Raw genomic sequence first — 26,991 nt, 5'->3', positions numbered from 1 at the left:
ATTATTAGATAATATAAATTTTTAATATCCCAAACTGATATCGGCAACTCAAGACTGAGTCGGGATAACTGGTGTTACTCTATGTTAAGGTGATAAAGTCAACCACATCAAAAATAAAAATTTATAAAAAAACAATACATAAAATAGGAGACTTTCTGTTTTTTATATTTCATATATACTAAGTTATTGACTGACTACAAAAAATAACTGTATGCAAACAGCATCCGACATTTTTTTCATAATATAAAATCTTTTTTAATAAGCCTTATCATATGTAGATGATAAACACCTTAACATACACTTTAATTTTGTTAACTACTTAAAATAATAATATAATAAAATATAATTTGTTTTTTTATAAATTTTTTGTAGATCTAATGGACAACGTTCCGGAAATGAATTTACTTTTGAGAAAAATGTGACATACACTTGCAATGAGGGTTATCATTCTACAGATGCCACTAAATTTATTTGCCATGCTGATCGTCTATTTAGGTCACAGGATGGTAGCACTCTTGCTCCTGCTTGTGATAAAGTGTCATGTGGAAGAGCCCCTCAAGTGACAAATGGTGGAGGTTTTGGGAATATGTCATCAGAATATTTTTATCAGGTTAACTTTTAAACTTTTGTAATTTTTTAAATATGATTTTATAGACGGTTATATATAAGCTTAAAAAATAATTGATTATATATTCACAATTCTATTACCAAAGTTTTGTTAGAAAAATGGAATTACTTGTACTGTTCTCATTAAACCTTTGGTGCTTTGTGGTCCTAGCTAATTTTCTCTCACGAATTTACGGTTTTAGCTGAATTTCTTTTGTATTTTACGGTCCTTGTTATTTCTCTCTTGTACTCTTTCTTGGTTTTCGCTGATTTTTTCTTGTACTTTACAATCCTAAGATTTTCCGAGAACCATTCAATACAAGTGACTTGGAAGATGATATCTTGTGATAACTAAGTTGTGAAACATTTTTAATTTTTGCTTTTGCTGATAACAAATTTGAACATTATTTACAGGATCAAATTTCATATTCTTGTAAATCTGGTTTTGAAATGAACGGGCAATCAGTTGTTACTTGTCAATCAAACCAGAAGTACTCTCTGCTGCCAACATGTATTCCGCTAGATTGTGGTGTGCCTCCTACCTCGCCTCACAGCTCAGTTAACTGTACGTTTTGTTGTATTTTTTTGTTAAAAAATTTGGCTTCTTGTTATGATATAACAACAAAAAATTAAACAGACTATTTTTAAATCTTTACACAAATATTTTGGATGTTTTAAATTGTTAGCAAATTAATTCACTATTAGCTGTTCTAAATCAGGGTAAAAATCAAGATTTAAAAATTGATTTGCTAAAAATGAAGTCTCATTTTTATAGCAATGATAAGGCCCAAGTCATGATCTTTATTTTTTTACAACACTTGACGCCTTGTGTTGGATTTTTAAAATGTATTACTACAATACTTACTAAAGTTTAGCTACATTGCACAACAACTAAACGAACTGTAAGAGTGAAAATTCTGCATTGTAAGATCATGCAAAGTTATTGTTATAAAATGACCTATAGTAACCTACATAAACGCAGGGTTATGTTGATGTATTTAAATTAGTTCAAAACCGGTTTAAAATACCTTTATTATACGAGTGTTTTATTATCATCTAAACCATTTTTGGTTAATTTGGTGTTTCTTTTATATTTGTAAAACACGATTTGCCTATTTTAAAAAACGATACCCATAACAAAGCTACTGAGTAAAAGTAATTTTTTTTTCAATCTAGTAAGGTTAGTATAATATATATGAATGTTTTTATATTATTAATTTATTTACAGATATTATGACGCTGTTTGGTAATACAGCAACATACACATGTGATATAGGATATGTTGGCCAAATTGAAGCAATCACTTGTAACAAAGATGCCTTGTGGTCTGAAAGGTCTGCAGTTTGTAAAAAAGTTGATTGTGGAACTCCCACCGAAGTAGCATTTGGTGTTGTGGGTAAGATTAAACTGTCTTGTAACAGTGATGATATTCTAAGCATATATAAATACCAACTAGAATTTTAATAAGATTTTTTAAAAGTAATGTTTAAGACAGTTTTACTTTATGTGTTATTTTCGTATAAAAAATTTAAATTTATTTTTTTTAGTTTTTTTTAAGCACTTTGACCTAAAAAAATAATTTGTAATAATAATGCATAAAAAATAAATAATTCTTCTAACAAATATAATGTTTGTTAATGGATCTACAAAGAGTAGTGTGTCATAATATAAAACTTTGTTATTCTAATTCGTAATTTTTTTTTAATTTTTTTAATGTTGAAAGATATTAATGGAACAACTTACGGTGATGAAGCAGTTTACAGCTGTTATGCTGGTTATTTTATGGCTGGTGCTACTAAATTGCAATGTGAAGCCACAGGTTTATGGTCGAGCCCATGTCCTCTTTGCAAACCAGTACCCTGTACCCCACCTAGTGACTTAGTTCATGGTGGTTACATACTTCAAGGGAATTACAGTTTTGGAGGAATTATGCAGTTTTTTTGTGATGATGGTAGTTATCTTATGTACAATATTTAAAACTAATTTAACGAGAAGTGTTATTTTAATTTATGCTAAACTGTAAAGCTTCACTATACTGAAAATTTGTGTTTTAAATTTTAAAGAGTTTTGTCCATTTTCTGTGAACACATGTGGTGTCTGAAAAATAAACACAAACAGTAACCTTTATTTTAAAAACAAAATTTCTTTTAATTTTAAAAAACTTTAGGATAAAACTTTTTTTATATTATGTGCAAGTTACTTGTAACTATTTAATTTTTTCAGGTTATCGTTTAGTTGGAGACTCCATATCGTTGTGCACGAGTTTGGGTAATTGGAGCACTTTGATGCCCACTTGTGACCGAATTTCCTGTGGTGCAATTCCAAATGTCGTAAACTCTGAACCACTTAGTGGGACAATGTTTTTTGGTGACATTATAACATATCGATGCAAGTTTGGGTAAATTTTTTTGGAAAAAATAGTTTTTTACTACACAAAAATTTTATTTTTAAAAATCTGTTTATTTAGTATTGCATGTATTTTATTCTTTATTTTTTTATTTATTAAAATTAAAACAACTGTATAATTTTTTATTAAAATTAAAATAAATTTCGATTTAAAAAACTTTTGATGTATTATTGCAATCTATTTATAACTAAAATATAATAAAAAAAAAATTTATGTAAAGTACTAAAATGTTAATTATTTTAACTTCTCAAAATTTGGTTATTTAGGCATGTGTTAGTTGGACCACCAAGTATAGAATGTGGAAGCAATGGAAAACTAGAAAATCTACCTCCAACTTGTTTTCCAATTTCTTGTCCCAATATTCCAAATATAACCAATGCACGACCATCTCAAGGTGAAAGATGTTAGTTTTTTTATTTTTGTTATGTGCCAACTATTAGTAAAATGTGCATTTTAACTTACCTGTTTGGTTGATATCTGTTTTTAACCAAAGTATAATTAGGCTAAGCAATTAGAAGTTTTATATTAAGGGTCATTTGGTCATATTATTTACCTGTTATGTTAATATCTGTTTTTAACTAAAGTATAATTTATCTAAGCAAAAAACAGTTTTTATATTTTTTAAGGTCTGTAAATTGGTCATATTATTTATTTAGTTTTATTGTATATAGTTTATTTTAATAACACATTTTTTGACCCATTTTTATATTTCTTTGTTATACAGCTAAACGTTTTTTAATTACAAGAAAATATAGCTAAACATTTTTTAAAAAGAAAAATATAGCTAAACATTTTTTAATTACATTAATTTTTAACCAAATTTTTTTACTTTTTAGATGAATCTTATCACTTTGGTGATCTAATTACCTTCGAATGCTTACCAAGCTACCAGTTACAAGGTAGTCCAATAAAACTACTTTGTGATAGTGATGGTACATTTAAAGTTAATGTACTTGCTGAACAAGGTGTTTGTTTGCCGGTTGAATGTCCAAATTTGCCGAACATTGAACATGGTTCTCTGTCACAGCCTGGCGGTCGATTTGGAGATCGAGTTTCTATTAGTTGTGAAAACGGGTATGTAAATGAATTCTATTCTTCTTTTCGTAATGATTTTTAAAAGGTTAGGATGTTTATAATCTATAACCCATGAGGGCTTCCCTTTTTTTAAGTAAATTCAATTTTTTTAAAAGTTGTATAACTTAAAAAGTAAGTAAAATTATTTAAAGTTAAAACCATTTTTGTGTTCAGTGATACCAACTTATCATATTTGATTAAAAAAATAGCCAATATAGGACTTTCAATATATTTTTAGTTACACCCTAAAAGCTCCAGGTTCAATTACTTGTACTGCTAATGCAACTTGGTCAAATAAGGCTCCACGCTGCCATCCGGTGGTATGTGGGTCACCTCCTAATATAGCCAATGCAAAACCTATCGGTATGTTTTTGTTATTTAACCATTTTTAAGCTTGAATTTGTTATAAAATTCTAATTTAATATCATTACATTAAATACTGCCTTTTAAAGTTTTTATAATCAATTGTTGGTTCAAAAGGCTGCCTTATATTTGTTATTATTTGGTCACAACTCGCAACTAATAATTGCCTAGTTATTTACCACAAATAAATATTTTTATTTTTTAGAGTTATTTTTTGGACATATTTTTTTAATTTTTAAAAAAATTTTATTTAAATTTTTTAATTTTTTAGGGTCTCATATTCGAACATTTGGATCTGGAAGAGTTGCTTACAAATGTGATGAAGGTCATGCTTTAAAAGATCCAAACATAAATACTTTAACTTGTTTACATAACGGTGATTTTAGCGAAAACAGGATTTCTTGTCTACCTGTACATTGTAAAGAAATGGCACCAGTGAAACATGGTATTAAGATTATTTTTCTAATTCACAAATTATTTTTTTATATTTTTCGTAGTTTTTTAAAAATGTTTTAATATTTTGCATTGTTTTGTGTATTTTTTTTACAAGTTAAGTCATATGTTATTATTACTCTCAGTATAAAATGAAATTAAGTTAGTTGCAATGAGTTGAATAGAAATAAATTTATTAAAATGATGTCATTTAGGTAAATTAATAATTGGAGGAACAGTTTTCGGTGCAAAGGCAAGTTTTAAATGTGATAAGGGTTTTGAAATGAATACTTACGATGATGTCATCAACTTTAAGTGTTTGGTAAGTACTTTTTTTCACAGTAGTAAGTACTCAAATATTAATTTATTCACAGTTTAAATAATTTAAATCATAAATGGTAAATTTTTTATCAAGTGTCGTGAAACTATTTTTCTTAAAAAAAACTGTTTTATCTTATTTTTTTAACGCGTTATCTTTAAAAATTTAAATTTAAATTAAAGGTTTTAAAAAAAATATTCTTACTTGTATTTTGTCACATCAATAGTTTTTATTTATATCATTATCTTCGATGTAAAAAGGTCGAATGCGCGACCTAAACATTGAGTAACAACAGTTACCGTGACTCTGTCTCAAGTTACGTGTGGCAGTTTGGGATATTATAGATTATAATTGCCTGATAATTGAGCTGCTGATTAAATGCTGGCTCAGCAAGAGTTTATACCAATTATAGCGCCTTACTCAGGGGCACTATAGCATGAGATCACTGGAGATTGAACCCAGGATCTCATGTAGTGTGTTCTGACTAGTACACCACGCTGCCGGTTAGTTAAAGATTAACAAATTACATTATGTTTTTAGCCTACAGGTGAATGGTCTCCTGATTTTAAAAACATATTTTGTGATCCAATCTTATGTGACTCTCTAGCCAAACCAGAAAATGGAAACATACAGATAATTATCCCAGCTATATCTTCGTTGCTAGATCAAAGTTTCTTGGAAGAACACCAGGATCCTTATTATGACATGCATTATGGAGCCAAAGTTCGATATGTTTGTGATACTGGATATGAATTAAAAGTAAGTTTTTTTGTAAAATTATGTTTATTACACTTTTTGTAGCAGATTGTTGTGTAATTGTAAATAAATAAATATATAAAACTTAACTTTTTCTTATTGCAATAATAAAGTATATATATAGTCTACAGATTAACTTTATAGAATGCAACTTTTGTTCTTTAACTCACTTTCTAGGTGCCGCTGCCAGTTTTAAATGTTCTTGGCATATTTTCTGATAAATCGCATGCCAGTTCATTTGGAGCTAAACACTTTACAAAATTAACACAAATTAAATTTATCATCATTGCAAGATTTTTTTTAAGGGCATTGTGACATAGAAACAGTGGAAATCGAACTAATAACCTCATGATTCTAGCCAAATATTATAACTACTACAACACATTGTCAATAGTCTGACTTTATTTTACTACTGGTAAAAGATTGATTTAAAAAATCGTCTCGCATGTATTTATACTATATTTTACCACTAGGGTGAAGCAGAGCGCACTTGTGCTGCAGATAGATCATGGAGTTCAGCGCCACCTACTTGTGTACCTGTAAATTGTGGTAGGGCGCCCCTAGTGGCCAACTCTACAGTACCAGGTAGCATAATTTTAAAACAAATTTTACCTTACTTGCTTTTAATAATTTAAAATTTAAATCTAGAAGATAATTTTAAACAATAAGGATTAAATATTTAAAGATGAAAGTGGAAGTACTAAAAAAATAGTAATACAATAAAATTTGTATAAAAGCCTTTCACATAAAACAAGTGTTAACTTGTTTATACAATGTGTTAATATTAGTATTTTAATGTATAAATTATTTTAGTTAAAAGTTTGAAGTTTAGGTAATATTTTAAGTAAGTATTTGTAACGTTTAAAAAATACACTGTATAAATATAAAAATCTTTTCCAGTGCTTACAGTCAATCTATTATAAAATTATTTTTAATATTTTTTTCTTTTAAATCCATTTAGATACTAACTACACATACGGAATGACAGCATTTTACGAATGTAATATCGGATTTATGTTATCTGGGTCAGAATCCTCGCATACCTGTCAATCAAACAAACAATTTAGTGAGGAAAATATTAGCTGTATACCGGTTTCTTGCAACAACATTCCTTTCGTGGCACATGGGTCACCATCCGTGACTCATGCCATATTTGGTGACACAGTGTCTTATACATGTAATAAAGGGTATGTTAATATAAAATATTTATAAATTTACTTGTTTTTAATTAAGAAATGCTTACTCTAATAACTTCAGGATGCAATAATACTTAATGTTTTGAGTATAATTCTTTCATTTTTAAAATAACGGGTCTTAAGTAACCTGTTAGCTTAAAAATAATAAAATAGAAACCCACCGTCTTGTTTCTGCCGAAAACTTTTATTTTCGTTTAAAAAGTATAATATTTCGTATCACTAACCCTACAATATTTTTTTAGTTTTAATAACAACAATCTTACATTTGCAAGTGGTATAAAAACAATTACTATTATATTATGGTTAGTTAGTTTTTTATCACAGTTATGAAATTGTTGAAAATGAAGAAATTAAATGTGGAGCATTGAGTTATTTTAGTTCGCCTACACCAGTATGTAAAAGGGTCAAATGTCCCCCCTTAACTTCCATACAAGATGGTATATATATTTTAAGTTTTTTCTGTTGCCTAATGTCATGAATTTGTAAATAATTTTAAATATATTTGGGAACTTGTACCCTTGCAATTCGAAAATAGATATTTTAATTTCAAAAAATTTTACAACTGATGTCTACTTAATTTGGCACATAATTTCTTAAGTATGTATTAAAATATTTTTTCTTTATTCAATCTCATTTTTATATGTCAACTTTATTAAATTTACTTAATTTTTTAAATTTTAGCAACATATAACATGGATGGAATAAGTTATGGAGATAGAGCAGTTCTATCTTGTGAAATGGGTTATAAATTAAACAGTAATGAATCAGTTATCAACCTTACTTGTCAGGTAAATTTAGTCTAATTACTACAGGATTTTATGGCAGTTTCATTCTATGCTTTTTAATGTATATTTTATCAAAGTTGTTTGAAATATAGAGAGATTTTGCTAAGTAACTTCCAAATTTGGGTTCTAAACTTCTGTTAGAGTATTGTAACGAATCCGTCACTTTTCTGTGTAAGATAAAAGTGGTTATTTTATGGCGCACTTTGTAATTAATCGTGTCTGTTGGTCTAAACAACAATGAACTATAAATTAACGGTCCAGCTTTTACACAATTAAAAGCATAGCTTTTTTTAGAATATATATATAAATATAAATTATGTTGTCCAGGCTGATCAAGCATGGTCACATAACCTAATAGGTGTGACTTGTGACTTGAATCCATGCGAGAAAATAAGTGAAATAGAAAATGGATACATTACTGTGGTACCTCCTTTGAACAATCCTGATGTTTTAAATGGGGATTTTGAATCTGATCATATTTACAACACTAGGCTAACTTTTACTTGCAATTCTGGATACATTTTAATGGTAATTAATTCAAATTTATTCAAATTTTAGGTAGATGTTGCTAGTATTTTTTTGCATGTTGATTTTTGTTGGGTTTAAATAAAATTGAAACAACATTTTAAAAGAAAAATTTATATTATCTTGTTTATGGATAGGGGTTAGTATACTATATTTTATTAAGTATTCTACAATATTTAACCTATTATGTAGGGTGAGGAAGTGATACACTGTAATGGCGATGGTTTGTGGGATCATCCTCCCCCTAAATGTGAAGCTCGAGAGTGTTTAAACCCACCCACAGTTGAGAATGCCATTCTAATTAGTAAGTTAATAACTGTTTTATTTATTTCCTAAATAGTAAGTGTTACACTTTAGTTTTAATATACTTAGAGCCGCTGTAGTACTATTTTGTGTAATAAAACCGCTATACTACTTTTTTGTGAGGTCAATTAAAAATCAGCATTTTAACAATAAACTTTTTGAAATTTTTTTTTGTATACATCTTTATCCTCAATGTGGAAAAGTCGAATGCGCGACTTAAACATAGAGTAACATCAGTTACTCTGACCCAGTCTCGAGTTGCCTGTGGCAGTTTGGGATATTATAGATTATAATTGCCTGATAATTATGCTGCTGAATAAGTGCTGGCTCAGCAGGAGTTCAAACCGTTTATAGCGCCTTACTCAAGGACGATACAGCATGAGATCACTGGGGATTAAACCCACGACCTCATGTGTGGTGTAGCAAGAGTTCTTACCACTACACCACACTGCCGGTCAAATCAGCTGATGTGGAGAGTAACTAGCAGATTTGCTACAACTAAAATGTGATTTGATTTATTTTAGGAATAAAAAAAAAACTCTACATTATAGCATTATTGTTTAAATACCTAATTTACAGGTGACAGACATGTGTTCGGAGGACATGCACAGTATGAGTGTATAGATGGATATAAGCTAACAACCTTGGCTGACAGTCATACATGCAATGCAGATGGAAGCTTCAGTAACTATGATGTTCATTGTTCACTAATAGTATGTTCGGAAATACCCAGGGTAAAGAATGGAAAAGTTTTACTGAACAGAAATCGAACAAGAGGTTTATTCGGAGATAAAGGAATAACTAACTGCAACTTTGGGTAAGTGATGAATTTTAGTTTTTTTTGTTATTCTGCGACTTTCTGATTGGTTGTCAGACTTATTATTGTGTAAAATATTAAAGGTCCCTGGTAAAAAACAATATTCTTGAAAAAGTTTTGTATTTTTTTTTATTCAGTTAAGTAAGGCAAAATAAAATATTCATCGTTTATAAAATGGATGACCAACATGTTAAAGAAACAAAGATTATAGGTGTAAAGGATGTATAAGAATTTATTCGGGTAACATAAAATGTTCGTACAAAAATTTACAAAAAAATTCTGGCATATTAGCTATTTATTGAGAAATAGATCAAGTTAAAATGACAAAACATTAAAAAAATTTATTTCCTTTTTATGTGGTTGAGCTATTGGGTGCTTCAATGTACCACATTGCTGCATGACTTTCATCAGTCAACACTAATTTAGCAATACCATTTGTTGTTTCAACACCTAAAAAACTTGTACTTGTCTCTACACTCTGTAAAATTTTTGCAACTTTTGCATTTTCTTGTTTATTACCAGGGGCAACTTTTTCCATAAATGACAAACTTTTTTTCCGCAGTTTAATTTTTTTGTTTTTATTACCAAGAAACAGTTTTGTTTTATTGAAAAGATTAAATATGCTTGATTTTGTTACATAAAAGGCAATACTGGAGTCATTTTCTTCAACATTCCAGAGTTGTTTAGTAGTTGTAAGAGTTAAATTAGCATTCTTTTTCTTGCTTTTTGGCCAACAGTAACTTGAATTTTCTAAATATTGAATATACTTTTGGGGCATGTTTTTATTTTAAATTTACTGCCTAAAGAAAACACATCTATAACATAAGTGACTATTTTGACAATAATGGTTAAATTAAGCTTTATCTATTTTTTAGTGATTTTTACACATACGAAACTTTTGTGTTTAAGAATATAACCGCACTGACCCATTTAAATTAACCAAACTGTGTTGCTATTTTTAAATGGTTTATACATGGTAAAAATAAGTAATCGGTTAATTTGATAAGACTGACTGACTACTAATTTTAGTTGATTTTCTTGTTAAGCAGCTTTACTTTGAGTGCCTATCATTAACGTTTTTACTATATACACCTACATAACTTTTTGTAGTGGGATTCTTTTTAATGACCTAGTTTATGTCACATATTGTAGTTTTATCTGGTGTAATTATTATTTAAATAATCTATATAACTTGCCAATTTATATACCTTTTAAAAGGAAAAATTATTTTTGCCTAAACTGTGTAAATTTACAAAAGGGTACTTGGCTTTCCCAGCGTAGAAACAAATTTAATGAATATAAACACATTAAATCTATTACAATAACAAAACTGTGTTGCTATTTTAAAATATCATATACATGGTAAATATAAACCTTTTAGTTTGGTTAAATTGACTGACTAATAGTTTTAGTATTTTAGTTGATTTCCTTAAAAGTTTTAAACTGCGTTACTTTTAGTGCCTAGCAATGTTTTTTTCTTTTTTTATATACAAAATTCTTTGTAGAAAAATTTTGTTAATTATATGTAAATCCTGTAAAGTTTTTACAATAGGTGTAACAAGATCTTTGAAAGATTCTTTATAATAAATGTTAACAGATTCCTATAGACTCCATCAAACTGTAACTTCGCCTTCCATCATTGTTTAGAGAACTGTTTTTTAAAGTCAACATCCAGTAAATAAAAACTGGTAGTGTTGTAAATTCTTTAACGTTTTCATGTTTTTTATATAGTTAGCTTAATAAAAGCGTTATTGTTTGTTCTTATGGCCAACAGTAGTTGGTATTTTCTACTAATTGGATAGATTGTTGACCGGCATTTTTGCCATTTGTTTAATTTTCTATATCAAAGTTTGTTTGTGCAAAAATATTTTTGATTCATCTTTAAAATAAACATTAAAAAAAACAGATGAAACATCCTCAAATTGACTCAATTATGTTACTTTTGCAAAGCATATTTGATTTGCATACTTCATAATTAATGGCATCATAGATTTTCAATTTTGTTATTATTAACATTGTTTGGTTAATTTTTTAAATTAATGCTCATAACTATGAAAACAACAAAAATAGTTATTGTTTTAAAATATTGGTTATTCGTTGTTTATTAAGTATCAGAATGTTTTTTTGTCGATTTTGAAAATTTAGTTGCTAATTTATTGGCAACATGTTTTATTAGTAATGTTTTTTTATAATATTTTTTTTAAATATATTTTTTTTTTGCGCATTGATAAAAGTAAATAATAAATACGATATACAATTAATGTAACAACAATGCAGTGGAAAAAAATGACAAAATCAATTTAATGATTTAAAACATACCAATATGGTTAAGTAGATTGTTAAATTTTGGGGAGCACAACAAAAATAAGTTTAAATTTTACTCAATACAACGCCACAACAGTTTAAAGAGGTGTGAATAATAATTGCGAATAAATATTTTTGATAAAAAATTTGTTTTCCTTTTTATGTGGTTGAGCTATTGGGTGCTTCAATGTACCAGATTGCTGCATGACTTTTATCAGTCAACACTAACTTAGTAATACCCTTTGTTGTTTCAACACCTAAAAAACTTGTACTTGTCTCTACACTCTGTAAAATTTTTGCAACTTTTGTATTTTCTTGTTTATTACCAGGGGCAACTTTTTCCATTAATGAAAAACTTTTTTCCTGCAGTTTAATTTTTTTGTTTTTAATACCAAGAAACAGTTTTGTTTTTTTGGAAGCATTAAATTTGCTTGATTTTGTTACATAAAAGGCAATACTGGAGTCATTTTCTTCAACATTCCAGAGTTGTTTAGTAGTTGTAAGAGTTAAATTAGCATTTTTGTTCTTGCTTTTTGGCCAACAGTAACTTGAATTTTCTAAATATTGAATATACTTTTGGGGCATGTTTTTATTTTAAATTTACTGCCTAATTAATAAAAACACATCTATAACATAAGTGACTATTTTGACAATAATGGTTAAATTAAGCTTTATCTATTTTTTAGTGATTTTTAAACATACGAAACTTTTGTTTAAAAGAATAAAACCGCACTGACCCATTTAAATTAACCAAACTGTGTTGCTTATTTTTAAATGGTTTATACATGGTAAAAATAAGTAATCGGTTAATTTGATAAGACTGACTGACTACTAATTTCAGTTGATTTTCTTGTTAAGCAGCTTTACTTTAAGTGCCTATCATTAGCGTTTTTACTATATACACCTACATAACTTTTTGTAGTGGGATCTAGTTTAGTCATCATTCCCACATCCTGATAAGTTTTTACAAGAGGCCTGACAATATTCTGCGAATCATTCTTTGTAATAAACATAAACAAATCCCTATCAACTGCGTTTAGTATTTTACTTCACTTTACTTTTTGTCTTTGTTCAGAGGACTGATATTTAAAGTTTCCATCTAGTACATAAAATCAAAAAGCGTTGTTCTTTAACATTTCAAAGTTGTTTTTTTCTTAAGTTTGACATTTTGTTTTTTTTAATTCTTTTTAATTGGCAGTTGGAACTCCCTCAAACTACCGCATTTAAAATATTTATGCAAAGCAGATTTTTAACTGTAGAAATCTTGGTAGTTTACATATTATTAATAACATTGTAGTTTTTAAATTTTTTTATTTATTAACATTGTTGGGTATTTTTTCAATTTTTGCTCTTATTGAAAGAACAAAAAAGTCATTGTTTAAAAATGATAGTCAATAGTACTCGATTATTTTTTTCTTGTTTTTTTGTCATTATTTAAAAGTTAGTTGTTAATTCATGAACAACATTTTTTATTAGTAATGTTTTCAAATTAAGAAATTTTTATTTTTTTATAGTGTAGTTATAAAAACTTTTAATTTTTCTGATCTCAATTTAAATTATGTTTTTTTTTTAAATGTTTTACTTGCGGCATGTGCTGCGTGCCTGGTAAAACCCTGTCCTTTATATGGATAACAGTTTTTACATAATAAATAAGTTTAAATTTTTTTACCTAGCCTGTTTCTTTTTTAATTATTTTTATAAACTAAAAATGTTTGATATGTTGTTGGAACATAATTAACTAAAAGGTGTGTTAAAAATCTTTTTAGGGGTTTTGGCTATAGGTAACTAGCACTTTTCTCTTTTCCCATACTGAGTTTTAATGATCTAATTTAAATTTAACAAATTCAGTTCATTCTGGTAATTTGGTTGTTTCTAACATATGCTCATATGTCAGTTTACCTTGCTTTTTTGTATACTTTTAAAATTTTTAGTTATTTAAAAAGTATTGGTGACATTGTTTTTTTTATTCAGTTAAAATTATAAAACACTTTTGGTTTCACCACTTTGCTGTTGTGACAATTACTTTTCTAAAAGAGATAAACGCCTACATTAACACGATAAAAAACAATGATTATAGGTATAAAAAATGTTTAAAATTTTATTTGAGCAACAAAAATACTTATATATTTTTTTACAAACAAATATATAAAACATTTTAGCAAAACACCTATTTATTAAGAAATAATTCCAGTTAAAATGACAAAACATTAAAAATTTTTTTTTTTTGATTTGGTTGAGCTATTGGGCTTCAATGTACCACTTTGCTGCATGACTTTTATCAGTCAACACTAACTTAGTTACACCATTCGTTGTTTCAACACCTAAAAAACTTGTACTTGTCTCCAAACTCTGTAAAGTTTTTGCAATTTTTGCTACACCTTGTTGTAAAGTTCTTGCCTGTCCTTGATTGGCATCAGAAGTTTTTGCCATTCCTTGATTGTCATCGGAAGCATCTTGTACTTTAAATGACATATAACTCTCATTTGATCCATCACCTGATTGCAGCTTAATATTGTTATTCTTGATCCCAAGAAACAGATTTGTTTTTTTGCAAACTATAAGTTTGCTTGATTTAGTAACATAAAACTTAATACTTGAGTCACTTTCTTCAACATTCCAGAGTTGTTTAGTACTTGTAAGAGTTATATAAGCATTTTTGTTCTTTCTGTTTGGCCAACAGTAATTTGAATTTTCTAAATGTTGAATATACTTTTGTGGCATATTTTTATTTTAGGTTTATTGCCTAAATAAAACACATTTTTGACAAAAATATTAAAGATATGCTTAATCTATATTTTAATGATTTTTAGACCCCAAAAAATCTTTTGTTGAATAGTTAAATTTTTAAATTCCGTTAAAAAATCTTTAAACAGTGTTTTGGCTTGAAGTATTTGGACTATTTTCTTTCTATAATTATTTTTAATGACCTAGTTTATGTCACATATTGTAGTTTTATCTGGTGTAATTATTATTTAAATAAGCTATATACATAACTTGCCAATTTATATACCTTTTAAAAGGAAAAATTATTTTTGCCTAAACTGTGTAAATTTACAAAGGGGTACTTGGCTTACCCAGCGTAGAAACAAATTTAATAAATATATCCACATTAAATCTATTACAATAACAAAACTGTGTTGCTATTTTAAAATATCATATACATGGTAAATATAAACCTTTTAGTTTGGTTAAATTGACTGAATAATGGTTTTAGTATTTTAGTTAATTTTCTTAGTTTTAAACTGCGTTACTTTTAGTGCCTACTAATTTTTTTTGCTTTTTTTGATACAAATCTCTTTGTAGTAAAATTTCGTTAATTATATGTAAATCCTGTAAAGTTTTTACAATAGGTGTAACAAGATCTTTGAAAGATTCTTTATAATAAATGTTAACGGATTCCTATAGACTCCATCAAACTGTAACTTCGCCTTCCATCATTGTTTAGAGAACTGTTTTTTAAAGTCAACATCCAGTAAATAAAAACTGGTAGTGTTGTAAATTCTTTAACGTTTTCATGTTTTTTATATAGTTAGAAGCGTTATTGTTTGTTCTTATGGCCAACAGTAGTTGGTATTTTCTACTAATTGGATAGATTGTTGACTGGCATTTTTGCCATTTGTTTAATTTTCTATATCAAAGTTTGTTTGTGCAAAAATATTTTTGATTCATCTTTAAAATAAACATTAAAAAAAACAGATGAAACATCCTTAAATTGACTCAATTATGTTACTTTTGCAAAGCATATTTGATTTGCATACTTCATAATTAATGGCATCATAGACTTTCAATTTTGTTATTATTAACATTGTTTGGTTAATTTTTTAAATTAATGCTCATAACTATGAAAACAACAAAAATAGTTATTGTTTTAAAATATTGGTTATTCGTTGTTTATTAAGTATCAGAATGTTTTTTTGTCGATTTTGAAAATTTAGTTGCTAATTTATTGGCAACATGTTTTATTAGTAATGTTTTTTTATAATATTTTTTTTAAATATATTTTTTTTTTGCGCATTGATAAAAGTAAATAATAAATACGATATACAATTAATGTAACAACAATGCAGTGGAAAAAAATGACAAGATCAATTTAATGATTTAAAACATACCAATATGGTTAAGTAGATTGTTAAATTTTGGGGAGCACAACAAAAAAAAGTTTAAATTTTACTTAATACAACGCCACAACAGTTTAAAGAGGTGTGAATAATAATTGCAAATATATATTCTTGATATATTGTTAGGAGTGTAAAAGTTGAGCAAATTTAAAATATGTACATTTGAATACAATATGTTTATTTTGAGTACTTACTTACTGCCAATTTCAGAGTTGTTTATTAACGAGTTTATTATGGAAATTGAATTTTTATTATTAAATTGAATTTTTATTAATTTAAAGATAATTAACTCCATTAAAAGTACTAAACATTGAAGAATTAAACACAAATTGTAAAAAAAAAGTTTGGCATTTCTAAAATTAAGTTGTTTCTGAATAAGGTACTTTTACATTTTTTTAGAGTGAAGTTATAAAAACGTTGAATTCTTTTGATCACATTTTGAAGAAATTATGTTTTTTTTGAAATGTTCCACTTTGCAGCATGTGCTTTGTAAGTCAGCACTAACTTTCTGTTTTTAATTGTCAAAAAACCTTGATTTGGTGCCATAGATTGAATTTTTTTGTTTTGTAAAGTTGCATTTTGAAGGTTTATTTCTGTATTACAAGCTATCTCGCTACTACTCGATTGCACAATAAATGTAGACAGGTCAGGATCAATAATATTGTTAGTTTTCAGTTTAACTTTTGCACCTTTAATGCTTAGAAATAAAACTGAGTTAGGTATAAGAAATTTATATTGATTTTTTTGAACTTTCACTAAATCCCAACTCCTTTTTGTTGTTGTTAAAAATAATGAAGTATTAACAACTTTAAGTCTGTTACGTTTTGGCCAACAATAACCTGAGTTTCCAACCAGTTGTATAATATGTGTCATTTTATTATTTTTTAAGAAAACTTGAAACTTTAACGGTTAAATAGGATATTTTCTGAAATTTTTATTTTAATACAATAAACACATTAACCTATTTAAATTAACAAAACTGTGTTGCTATTTTTAAATGTTTTTAACATTGTAAAAATAAGTAATCTGTTAATTTGATAAGACTGACTGACTACTAATTTTAGTTCATTTTCTTGTTTAGCTGCTTTACCTTTAGTGCCTATTATTAATGTTTTTTACATATACACCTACATAACTTTTTGCAGTGGGATTTAGTTTGATCATTCTCACATCCTGAATAGTGTTTACAACAGGTGTGACAAGATCCTTTAAAAGATTCTGTACAATAAATATAAAGGAATCCCTATTAACTACATCAAATATGTAACTTCACTATTTATCATCATTTAAAGCACTGATTTTTCAAGTTTCCATCCAGTACCTAAAATTAAATAGCATTGTTTTTTAAATAGCATTGTTGGGAACTCGCTTAAACTACAGCGTTTAAAATATTTAGAAAAGCATATTTTTAACTGTGGGAATCTTGGTGATTCACATACCTATTATTAATAACAATGTAGTTTTTTAATTTCATTTTTATTAAAATTTTTTTAATTTTTTGCATTTGATTAATTATCAGGTTCCAACTTAATTTTGTTATTCTTAATACCAAGATATTATGTTTGCAAAGAGTGAGTTTGCTTAGTTTGTTTAGAGAAAACTTAATACTTCAGTCACTTCCTACAAAATTTTAGAGTTTTTAGGTAGTTGAAAAAGTTATAAAAACGTTTTTTTTTCATTTTGTTTGGCCAACTGTAATTTTAGTTTTTTAAATTTTGAATATCATTTTTTAATTAAAAGTAAGTAATTGGAAAATAAAAAACTATTTTAAGGTGTGCTAAAAATCTTTTTGAGGATTTATAGCATATAAGTAACTAGCACTTTTTTTCTTGTTTCACACCATGGTAACGTGATTTTATTACAAAATACCAAACTTTGTTTTTTTGTTTAATTTGGTTTACTTTTTGTATATTTGATGTTTTCAGTCATTAAAAAAATATTTCTGACGTCATTTCTTTTTAAATTGTTGAAATTTGTAAACATCTTGGGTTTTATTATTTCCGGTTGTGGCAATTACAATACTACACAAGACAAACACCCACTTAAATTGCTGCAATTGTTTTTTTTTAACTTGTTTCTTTATTGAAGTTGGTTTGTGCAATAGAAGGCCATAAACATAATTACACATCAGTATTTTAAAATTTTTAAGTAAGTAAATACAAAATTATTTTTTTGAAGTTTATTTATTATCCTGTTACACTTTTATACAATGTTATAAAAAATAATCAATTTTAAACCATAAATCATTAAAGGTTGTAACTTTGTATTTACAGTGGTCGGACATTAAGCATTTGGATTAATTTTCAATGTACCAGCCAGCCGCTTCACTTTTAGTGCCTATAACCAGTTTGGTATTGTTGTTATTTGTTTGTACACTTAAATAGGTTCCTGTTGCATAATTATTTCTAGCCATTCCAACATTTTCTAGAGTTTTTTCAACAACCATCTCACCTTCCCTATCCTCAACATTTCTCGTGACAAATGTTAACAAATCACCATTATCTTCCTTACACTGCAACTTCACCTTTCCATTATTTGTTGTGGCAAGATAGAGTTTCTCAGAGTTGTCATCCAACACATAAAATCGAGTGGCTTCGTCGGTTCCTTCCTTTTGCCAATACTTTTTGTCAGTAGTTAGCGTAATATTAGCATTATTTCTTATGTTTTTCGGCCAACAGTAGTTGGAATTTGATACCAGTTGAATGTATTGTTGAGTCATATTTTAGTTTATCACAAAATTCCTAAGTTTAATCTAAGTTAGTTTTTCTGTGAGAAAATAAAACTGTGTTAGTCACAATTATTTACGAGAATAAAAAGTTAGTTAGAACTTAGTTATTCATTTAAATAACATTTAAATTAACTTTTATTGGTTCAAATTTTATTCCTAAAAACAACAAGGGTAAGAAAAAATAAATAGTTAAAAACATCTTAGGCTATCAGGTTTTGTTTAGATTAATTTTTTATTAATTATTTAAATAAAAGTTTTATAAAAATCAATATGTTGTATAATTTTAGCTTTACAAAATATTATTTATATAACGTATAGTGTTTGCTGTAGAAATCTCGATGATTTTAGTAACTTATTTATAAGACTGTATTTTTATGTTATATTTGTTTTTTATATCTACAATAAGAGTTTCTGTCTAATTTTGTAAAACGTGTTGTTTGTTTGATTTTATTAACAAAATTTAATAATTTTTGTTAGTTTTATGAAAAGCCAAAGGTAAATATTGCGTAATTTATTAATTATAATAAAATACTGCAACAGTTTAAAAAGGTTAATTTAATTAAATGACATTGAAGTGATAATTGAATAGGAATAAATATTCTTGATATAAGTGTATGAAATTTAAGTATTAAGAGTCATTATTCACAGTTTTTTTTTCCTGTAACCAGGGCCGGTCCTTTTTTGCACATTTCATCAATTTTTTGTATTAGAGCTTGCAGCCAGAAGGTGAAGTTTTATTTCTACTATTATATTGGGTTGATCATAGCAAGATCACAGTAATTAATAAGTGTTAATTAGGGGAAAGCAGGTTTTTTACTCTTATAACCGGGCAATGCATTTATTGTATATATACTATATTGGTCAGAAATACTCGAAAATAATTCACAAATACTGAAAAATAATATTTAGCGTGTCAAAATACGCATGAAGCAAAGTAATTTTTTTATTATATTTTAAAATTTATTATTGTTGTATCCAACTAAAAAATCTGGTCAATTTAATCATTCAGAAGTTTCAGACCTACTTCTAGATCTCTCCCGTCCGGGCCTCACTGATGCCTCTAAATTGGGCCTTGCATTTTCTAGGGCTGGCTTAGCCCGTACGTTTATTTTTTGTCTTATGTACCATTGTGCAGCACGGCTTTCGTCTGTCAAAACCAGTTTTGGTTTTCTTCCTCTCCTCCTGCGAACGCCCAAGAATGCCATATTTGCTCTAGTTCTTTTGAGTTCTAAATTTTGCAATGTTTGTACAGTATCCGTATTAGGAAACATTCCTATGGCCACATCTTTTCTGATAAAAGCAAGATACCCGGCATTCGTTCCAGTATCTTCCAGCAACTTTACTTTCTTACCATCAATACCTAGAAAAAGTGGCTGGTTTGGAATAATAAATCGATAAGTTTCTGCTTCAACTTCTTCCAATTTCCACAGCTGCAAAGAACTTGTCAAAGTCAGAGAAGTGTTTTCTTTGAGTCGGTTATTTTTTGGCCAACAAAATTTTGAATTTGCAACCAGTTGTATACAGTGTGTCATAGTTTGTTCTTTACTAATAATCTTTTAAAACTAAAAAATTCTGCTAAAACTTATTAATCTGATTATTTATTGTAAAATATGCTAGTTTTCAAAAGTTAAACTGGCACTTAATGCACAAATCCAACATTCACAGAAAATTTAAATAATAATTGCCAAGTGAACTAAGCATAAGCCTTTTTTTTATTCGTGACAGAATGTTTTGTTTGGTAAACAGGAAATGTCATGTTCTGACTTTTATAACACTATTGTTTTTCTACTGAAGGAATTTCCAATCTTACTTTCACACGTATTATTAGATATTTGAGTTTCAGTTAGCAGTACATGTTGTAAAACATTAAATTAGATAAAAAAATTTAAATTATGCATTATTATTCTGATTAATTCTGTTTTTTTTTTTAAATTGCTACTAAATTTGTAAAGTAAAGACGATAGGCTATGATAGTTGTATAAACTAGTAAAATAGCATTTTTAACCAAATGTTTTTTTAGGTATGAAAAACATGTTGGTTCCACTGAGTTTATTTGTTTATCTTCTGGTCAGTGGAGCAAATCAGATGACACCTGTTTACCAGTACCATGTGGTTTTGCCCCAACTGTTAAGAATGCTTCACCTACTACAGGTTTTTCAAAAAATATGCTGCTTTTATTTATACTTTAAATAAATTTTAAAATATACCGAAAAACACAAAATATTAAAATAAAACTATTTCCGTTATTTAAGTTAGTTATACAACTTTCTAATTTAACCACGTTATTTATAACACACCAATTTAGGTTAAACAGTCTGGTACTGCATAGCAACAATTTTTTAAAAAACCTAATTTAAGCTGACATACTTTAACAGATAAAAACCACCTGAGGCAAAAGAGATTAAAATGCTTGTTAAACCAAGTGTAAACTTTTAAAAATTGCAGATAAGAACTACACTTACGTGTTTGGTGATACAGCCCATTATAACTGCAATCTAGGATACATACCAGGCAGGAAGGCAAAGGACAATCTAAAATGCGATGAAAATGGAATTTTTCAAGATGTTGAAGACATTGTTTGCAACCCTGTGCCCTGTCCTCAATTAAATCCTGTTAAAAATGGTAACTTTTTACCTTCTAAAGTTAAATCTGTACTATCACTTACTTACACTGATAATTTTAAACTTTGGGAAACTTTTTTAATATTTAGCCATTTTATACTCGTATTACACAAAAACATAACCACATTCAGACTAGACTATTTACTTTTGAAGTGTACTACACACAATTCTCAAGGGGGTATGACTAACTAGTTTGGAATAACCCTTGTTTTTTAGTTTGGAATAACCCTTGTTTTTTAGTTTGGAATTACCCTCGTTTTAGTCATAAAATAAAATTTCCAAGCTATTTTTATTTTGAACAATGTGAAAGGTATATCTCGAAGTTTAAAAAAATTTTGATGGATTAAATATAAAAATTATCTTCCTGTTATGACTATGCATGTTTACCTAAATAGTTTTTAAAGGTAATATTTTGTTGTTAAAAAAATTAATAAATAAAAATAAAAGCTTCATTACATTTACACATTACTTTTAACAAATCTTTTTTTTCTAATACATATTTTTTTCAATTAATTAAAAATCACTATAAGTTTATTTTTAAAAAATTGTTAATTTTTAAAAACTTTATGTTGCAAAGGTTTAATAGGTTTAACTTTTTTTATATAAGAAAGCATTTAATACACCTATGACTTCCTTATTGCAGGTGTTATAGAAGGAAATGGGTGGTTATTTGGAAGTAAAATCACAGTAACATGCAATGACGGATACTACTTTAAACCTGGCCACATTAAACAAATATCTATGTATTGCCAGGTATTTAAATTCCTTTTTTAGTAATCAAGATAAAAATGTTGATATTTTTTAAAAGGGCTCACACGACTTAATATATATCTTTAATATACAATAGGTAAAAAAACACATTATGTTTTTAAATAGTAACCATAATTACTATTTTTTAATATTTTTTGTTTTTTTTTGTATCGTTACTTTGTTGTTAAACTATTAAAAAAAAATCTTTATATAATTTATAGGACAATGGTGTATGGTCGCATGATCCTACTCAGGTTTTATGTGAGGGTATACAATGTAATTCTTTGGAAATTCCTACACATGGAAACATTGACTTGTCATTTGCTGAAACGGTGGAAAATTCCGAAGCTTTGGATGCTGACTCAGTAGTGTTTCCTAGTACAGTTGTATACCAATGCAACCCGGGTTACATTTTAGTGGTAGGTTTTTCACTGAAAAGTCAGATTTTAAAAATTTCATTTTTGAAATATTCTTAAGTATTATTTTTTTCGTCAGTTGGAATCGAAAATTGCTAATTTAAATTTTTCTAAATAAAGGGTCGATCGAAAAGAAAATGTTTAGAGGACGGTGGATGGTCGGGTCAGACTCCGTACTGCCAACCGGTGGATTGTGGCAGATTGCCTCGTATTTTATATGGAACTATTCAAGGAAACCAAATGTAGGTTTTTTCACAACATTTACTAAAAACATAACATGTACAAAAGTTGCTAGTCAAAAAAAACAAATTTTAATAACCATATGCCAACTAATTTTTTACTTTAATAAAAAGTTTAAATATTTAAAACCAGCACGACAGTCGGAAATACTGCCACTTACAAATGTGACAAGGGTTACAAGTTAGAACCTCGTGAATCCACAAATAGACAGTGTTTAGAAACTGGATTTTGGTCGGGAGTTCATCCTATTTGCACAGGTTTACAATTTTTTTTTTAATTAATTTTAATCGCCTTAAAATCACCATTTAGTTTTAAATTTTGCTACTGTAATAAGGCATACAATGGTAGTAAAACTTTTTTTTTAATTTAAGTTTTTTGCACATTGATAAAAGTAAATAATAAATACGATATACAATTAATATTATAACAATGCGACAGGAAAAAATGACAAAATCAATTTAATGATTTAAAACATGCCAAAAGTAATATTGTTTACATATAAAGCTACCCAGATATTTAAGGAAAAACCAACTTTAGTGTTTTCTGTTACAAAATTTATTTTTTTCAGTAAAACACTTTTTTTGTTTTGATTTTTAGAAATCACTTGTGATGTTCAACCAGTTTTGGAACATGGATTTCTGTCATCTAATACCAGTGTACTTTATGGGAATACAATTCACATTTCCTGTGATACTGGCTATATTTTACATGGTGACACAGAAAGGTGAACATTTTAATATAAAAAAATTACATTTTTAAAAATTTTTTTTGGATTTTTTTAAATTCAACGTTTATTGCAAGCTCGGATTAAATTTGTTAATAGTATTTTTTTTCTTTTTTTTGAAACTTTTTTTATTTATTTTTATATTTTATTTCCAGAACTTGTGGTTTAAATGGCACATTCACAGGGGAACCCCCCGTGTGTACACCTGTTAGTTGCGGGGTTCATCCTGCAGTGGGCAATGCAATTTTAAGCTCGGATCAAGAAATTAGATTTAAAGAATCGATTTTGATTAACTGTGACCACGGCTTTCATATGCTCGGTAAAAGTTATTTAAAAATATACTTAATATTTAATATTTAATGATATAAAAATTTGTAACAACTTTTAAGTCAATTTTACAATTTAATTAAAAAAAAATAAAAAATTTTACCTCAATTTGCAATTCTGACAAGTTTTTTCTTTATTTGGTGTTTTTAGGGGATGGCCAGAGGACTTGCCAGAACGATGGTACCTGGTCAGGGACTTCCCCTATTTGCGTTGGGTTAAGACAAACTTTCGATTCTGATCCGATATTTGATGAACCTGTTTTTGACAATTTTGCTCTACCCTTGGAATCTGTGGTTTCAACTTGCTCTAAGCCAAAAATAGGTTCACACGTGAAGGTAGCTTAGTTTTTATTATAAATGACCGACAGCGTGGTGTAGTGGTAAGGACAATTGCTACACCACACATGGGGTCGTGGGTTCAATTCCCACTGATCTCATGCTGTAGCGTCCTTGAGTAAGGCGCTATAAACGGTATGAACTCCTGCTGAGCCAGCACTTAATCAGCAGTATAATTATCGGGTAATAATCTATAATAACCCTAACTGCCACAGGCAACTCGAGACTGGGTCGGAGTAACTGATGTTACTCTATGTTTAAGTTGCGCATTCGACTTTCCCACATCGAGGATAAAGATATATACAAAAAAAAAAGTGCACAGTTATTTTTTTTTTGTAAGAAATTGTGGTATCCGCCATAGTTAGTGTAAACCATTTGACTAAGAGTATAGTCAGGGAGTTAAGTTAGAAGGGTGCTATTATTATTTTTTGAGCGTATATTATTTTTATGCGGAAAAAATAATTACGGGCAGCATATTTTGGTATTGTAATCGTTTAAACAAGAATTATAGTTTTTCGATGTTAGTCATAAGTTTAATCATCTCTCAAAATAGCTTCGGTTAATAAAACCGGCAAGTTCGTGCAATAAACAAACACACTAACGATACTCAAAACCGAAAAACTAGAAATTTTTTCTCCCAAAAATAGCCTTGTAATATAAGTTTCGTAAAAAAGCCAACTTACGTCATCTGAATTTCGATGGTTAAAGCCAAATGTCTAGACAAGTGTGTGGTCATACCTTCGTTCTCACTAACACGTTTTCTATTGTATTTTTAGTTGTTATCGGGAAACAGGTTATTGTCTACTTACGACGAAGCGAGTGAATTGGAATTTTGTTGTAGAAATGGTTACCTACCACTTAACGTGATGACAACTCGATGTGAACATGGGAATTGGACCGACATACCAATTTGCTTGCGTAATTATTTTTCTTCCGTGGTGGTAGTATTCTAACAGTATCCTTATTGACTTAATGTAAATCGTCACTGCGACATGCCATTATTATTAACGTAATGTCAATTAGGACTTATTTTACAACGGTGAAGTTATTGTACTTTACGTAAGCGGAAATAATAGTCTTGGCTTAGGTATGGTTTGCTTAAATAAATTATTTTTTACAGCCGCTTGCAAAAAACGATGTCTTAACAACGGAAAATGTTCAAGCCGTGGAAAATGCAGCTGTGTTCACGGATGGGCGGGGTCAAGGTGTAACCGACCAATCTGTGCACTGCGTTGTTTGAATGGCGGGTATTGCTCCGCCCCTTTCACGTGTGCTTGTGCGAACGGATGGACCGGCAGTAGATGCCAAACAGGTAAAACTAAAATTTCCAAACTTTTTCTGTGTTTTTGTTTCATGTTTTTAGGTTTTTAAACTCGTCGTATTTTGAATGCTATCTATCTCTTAAAAAAATCAACGACAATAGAAAAACAAAAACTTTAGATCACTTGTAGTTTACGGTCCTCTCATTTAAATCAGTAAAACAATCATCAAATATGGTTTTGGCGATAATAAAATACTCGAAGGCTATCTATTTATAGAATTTTTACAAAGCTAATGCATACTAGCTTACCAGCTACAATCTGACAAGATTTCTTAGATCTTACATCGCGTTTCTTTCACTGTCTCAGACTATTTTGTTGCTGCGAAATAAAGTAAGGTTTAGGGTGTTAAAGCAAGTGCACTCCTAAAGCAAACAAAAATTGCCTCCTTGTTTGTCGAAAAACTTTTCTCGTTACATGAACGTTTCTTTAATTTTAATAGTCGATTATTTACCAAGACGTTAGACAATTGTTTACCAAGACGCAAACTGCGAAAGGCAACTTAAGACTGGGTCGGTGTAGCGGAGGTTATTTTATGTTTAGGTCGTTAAGTTGACCTTACAACGAGGAAAAGATAATGTATGATGTCTTGCGTTCAGTTAGGGTTATATTACCCTGGTTTATATACTCGAACTTAATATATTCTAAAAATATTTACCCTACCTCGCATCCTATCGCTAGTTTAACATTACTATTCTTCTTACTTTTACGGTCCTAAATTTTTTTGGAGGACGCTAGACTACAAATGATTTAAAAATTCAAGCTGTCTTATTTTAAATTTTCTTATTTAAATAATATTTTTAGCAATTTGTGATGTGGAATGTAAGAATGGCGGGGTATGCGTAGGACCAAACATGTGCAACTGCCCTTACGGTTTCACTAAAGACGACTGTTCAATGAAATCTTTCTTTAATTTTTGGTAGACAAAAACAGCAAGGCTAATCGATGTAATTGTTAAATATTTTTAACATTTTTTTTATTCGATTTAGGTTTCATTAGACTTTTTTTTGAATTTTTTTTATGGTAGGCTACAATTTAATATTGTATTTTAGTTTTAAAATATGATTTTTAAACGCAAGTTTTAAAATTCCCTTTTAAGTTTGTTTCATTTGATTTTTGTGTAAAATAATTTTTTGTTGACGGACGGAACCGATCTCGACCATTCTTATTCTCTTTTTTTATCTTTTAATACATTGCATTAAAAAACTTTTTGTTTGGTATTTGTTTAGACTTATTTATGTAGAAGTAGAAACCTTTTGTACGTTTTTAAGACTAAAAAGACTCACTAATTAAAGACTTAATTACAAGAACCTTTTATTTAATAGCTGATAAACGCAAAACTTGTTTAGTTAATGTATATAATATATTTGTTTAAAAAGAAGATGTAAGTTAATGAATGAATAAGCTTGAGTTAAGGGCTGGTTAAGACTGAATTACTTAATTACTTTAAAAAGTAAACCAGGGTCCAAAATTCGAATAAAACACAGGTATTGCTTTGAAAATTAAACCATCACAATACGAAAGAC

General features: G+C 28.3%; 2 protein-coding genes across 2 annotated transcripts in view; one reads left to right on the top strand and one right to left on the bottom strand.

Annotated features, from left to right (window-relative positions):
* Window positions 1-26,665, top strand: part of LOC145745883 (uncharacterized) — a 61,230-nt gene extending 34,565 nt beyond the window's left edge. The window contains exons 64-93 of the mRNA XM_082564063.1: window positions 373-610; window positions 1,021-1,171; window positions 1,835-2,002; window positions 2,330-2,557; window positions 2,830-3,004; window positions 3,280-3,407; window positions 3,850-4,087; window positions 4,326-4,450; window positions 4,722-4,895; window positions 5,098-5,204; window positions 5,742-5,960; window positions 6,431-6,542; window positions 6,919-7,144; window positions 7,478-7,590; window positions 7,835-7,941; window positions 8,266-8,466; window positions 8,656-8,767; window positions 9,346-9,583; window positions 20,754-20,884; window positions 21,179-21,355; window positions 21,998-22,107; window positions 22,326-22,523; window positions 22,641-22,762; window positions 22,893-23,017; window positions 23,358-23,484; window positions 23,640-23,803; window positions 23,962-24,146; window positions 24,923-25,064; window positions 25,267-25,458; window positions 26,270-26,665. Of these exons, the coding sequence (XP_082420189.1) occupies window positions 373-610; window positions 1,021-1,171; window positions 1,835-2,002; window positions 2,330-2,557; window positions 2,830-3,004; window positions 3,280-3,407; window positions 3,850-4,087; window positions 4,326-4,450; window positions 4,722-4,895; window positions 5,098-5,204; window positions 5,742-5,960; window positions 6,431-6,542; window positions 6,919-7,144; window positions 7,478-7,590; window positions 7,835-7,941; window positions 8,266-8,466; window positions 8,656-8,767; window positions 9,346-9,583; window positions 20,754-20,884; window positions 21,179-21,355; window positions 21,998-22,107; window positions 22,326-22,523; window positions 22,641-22,762; window positions 22,893-23,017; window positions 23,358-23,484; window positions 23,640-23,803; window positions 23,962-24,146; window positions 24,923-25,064; window positions 25,267-25,458; window positions 26,270-26,388 (4,852 nt within the window). The 3' untranslated portion in view covers window positions 26,389-26,665. The remainder of the gene's footprint in view (window positions 1-372; window positions 611-1,020; window positions 1,172-1,834; window positions 2,003-2,329; window positions 2,558-2,829; window positions 3,005-3,279; window positions 3,408-3,849; window positions 4,088-4,325; window positions 4,451-4,721; window positions 4,896-5,097; window positions 5,205-5,741; window positions 5,961-6,430; window positions 6,543-6,918; window positions 7,145-7,477; window positions 7,591-7,834; window positions 7,942-8,265; window positions 8,467-8,655; window positions 8,768-9,345; window positions 9,584-20,753; window positions 20,885-21,178; window positions 21,356-21,997; window positions 22,108-22,325; window positions 22,524-22,640; window positions 22,763-22,892; window positions 23,018-23,357; window positions 23,485-23,639; window positions 23,804-23,961; window positions 24,147-24,922; window positions 25,065-25,266; window positions 25,459-26,269) is intronic.
* LOC145744908 (uncharacterized) lies at window positions 18,040-21,455 on the bottom strand. Its single transcript, XM_082562875.1, has 2 exons — window positions 21,196-21,455; window positions 18,040-18,771 (listed from the first exon to the last, which is right to left on the bottom strand). The coding sequence occupies exon 2, from the start codon at window positions 18,722-18,724 to the stop codon at window positions 18,302-18,304; it is 423 nt and encodes a 140-aa protein (XP_082419001.1). The 5' UTR covers window positions 18,725-18,771; window positions 21,196-21,455; the 3' UTR covers window positions 18,040-18,301.
* Window positions 26,666-26,991: the final 326 nt, after the last annotated feature.

This window comes from Corella eumyota, chromosome 3, assembly GCF_963082875.1.
Source record: "Corella eumyota chromosome 3, kaCorEumy4.1, whole genome shotgun sequence".
NCBI lineage: Eukaryota > Metazoa > Chordata > Ascidiacea > Phlebobranchia > Corellidae > Corella > Corella eumyota.
Note: the sequence above shows the minus strand (reverse complement) of the source record. Positions and strands in the feature narration are given on the sequence as shown.

What these genes read in the sequence shown, in the direction of transcription:
- LOC145744908 (XM_082562875.1), bottom strand. Translation starts at nt 18,724, where the DNA reads ATGACTCAACAATACATTCAACTGGTATCAAATTCCAACTACTGTTGG.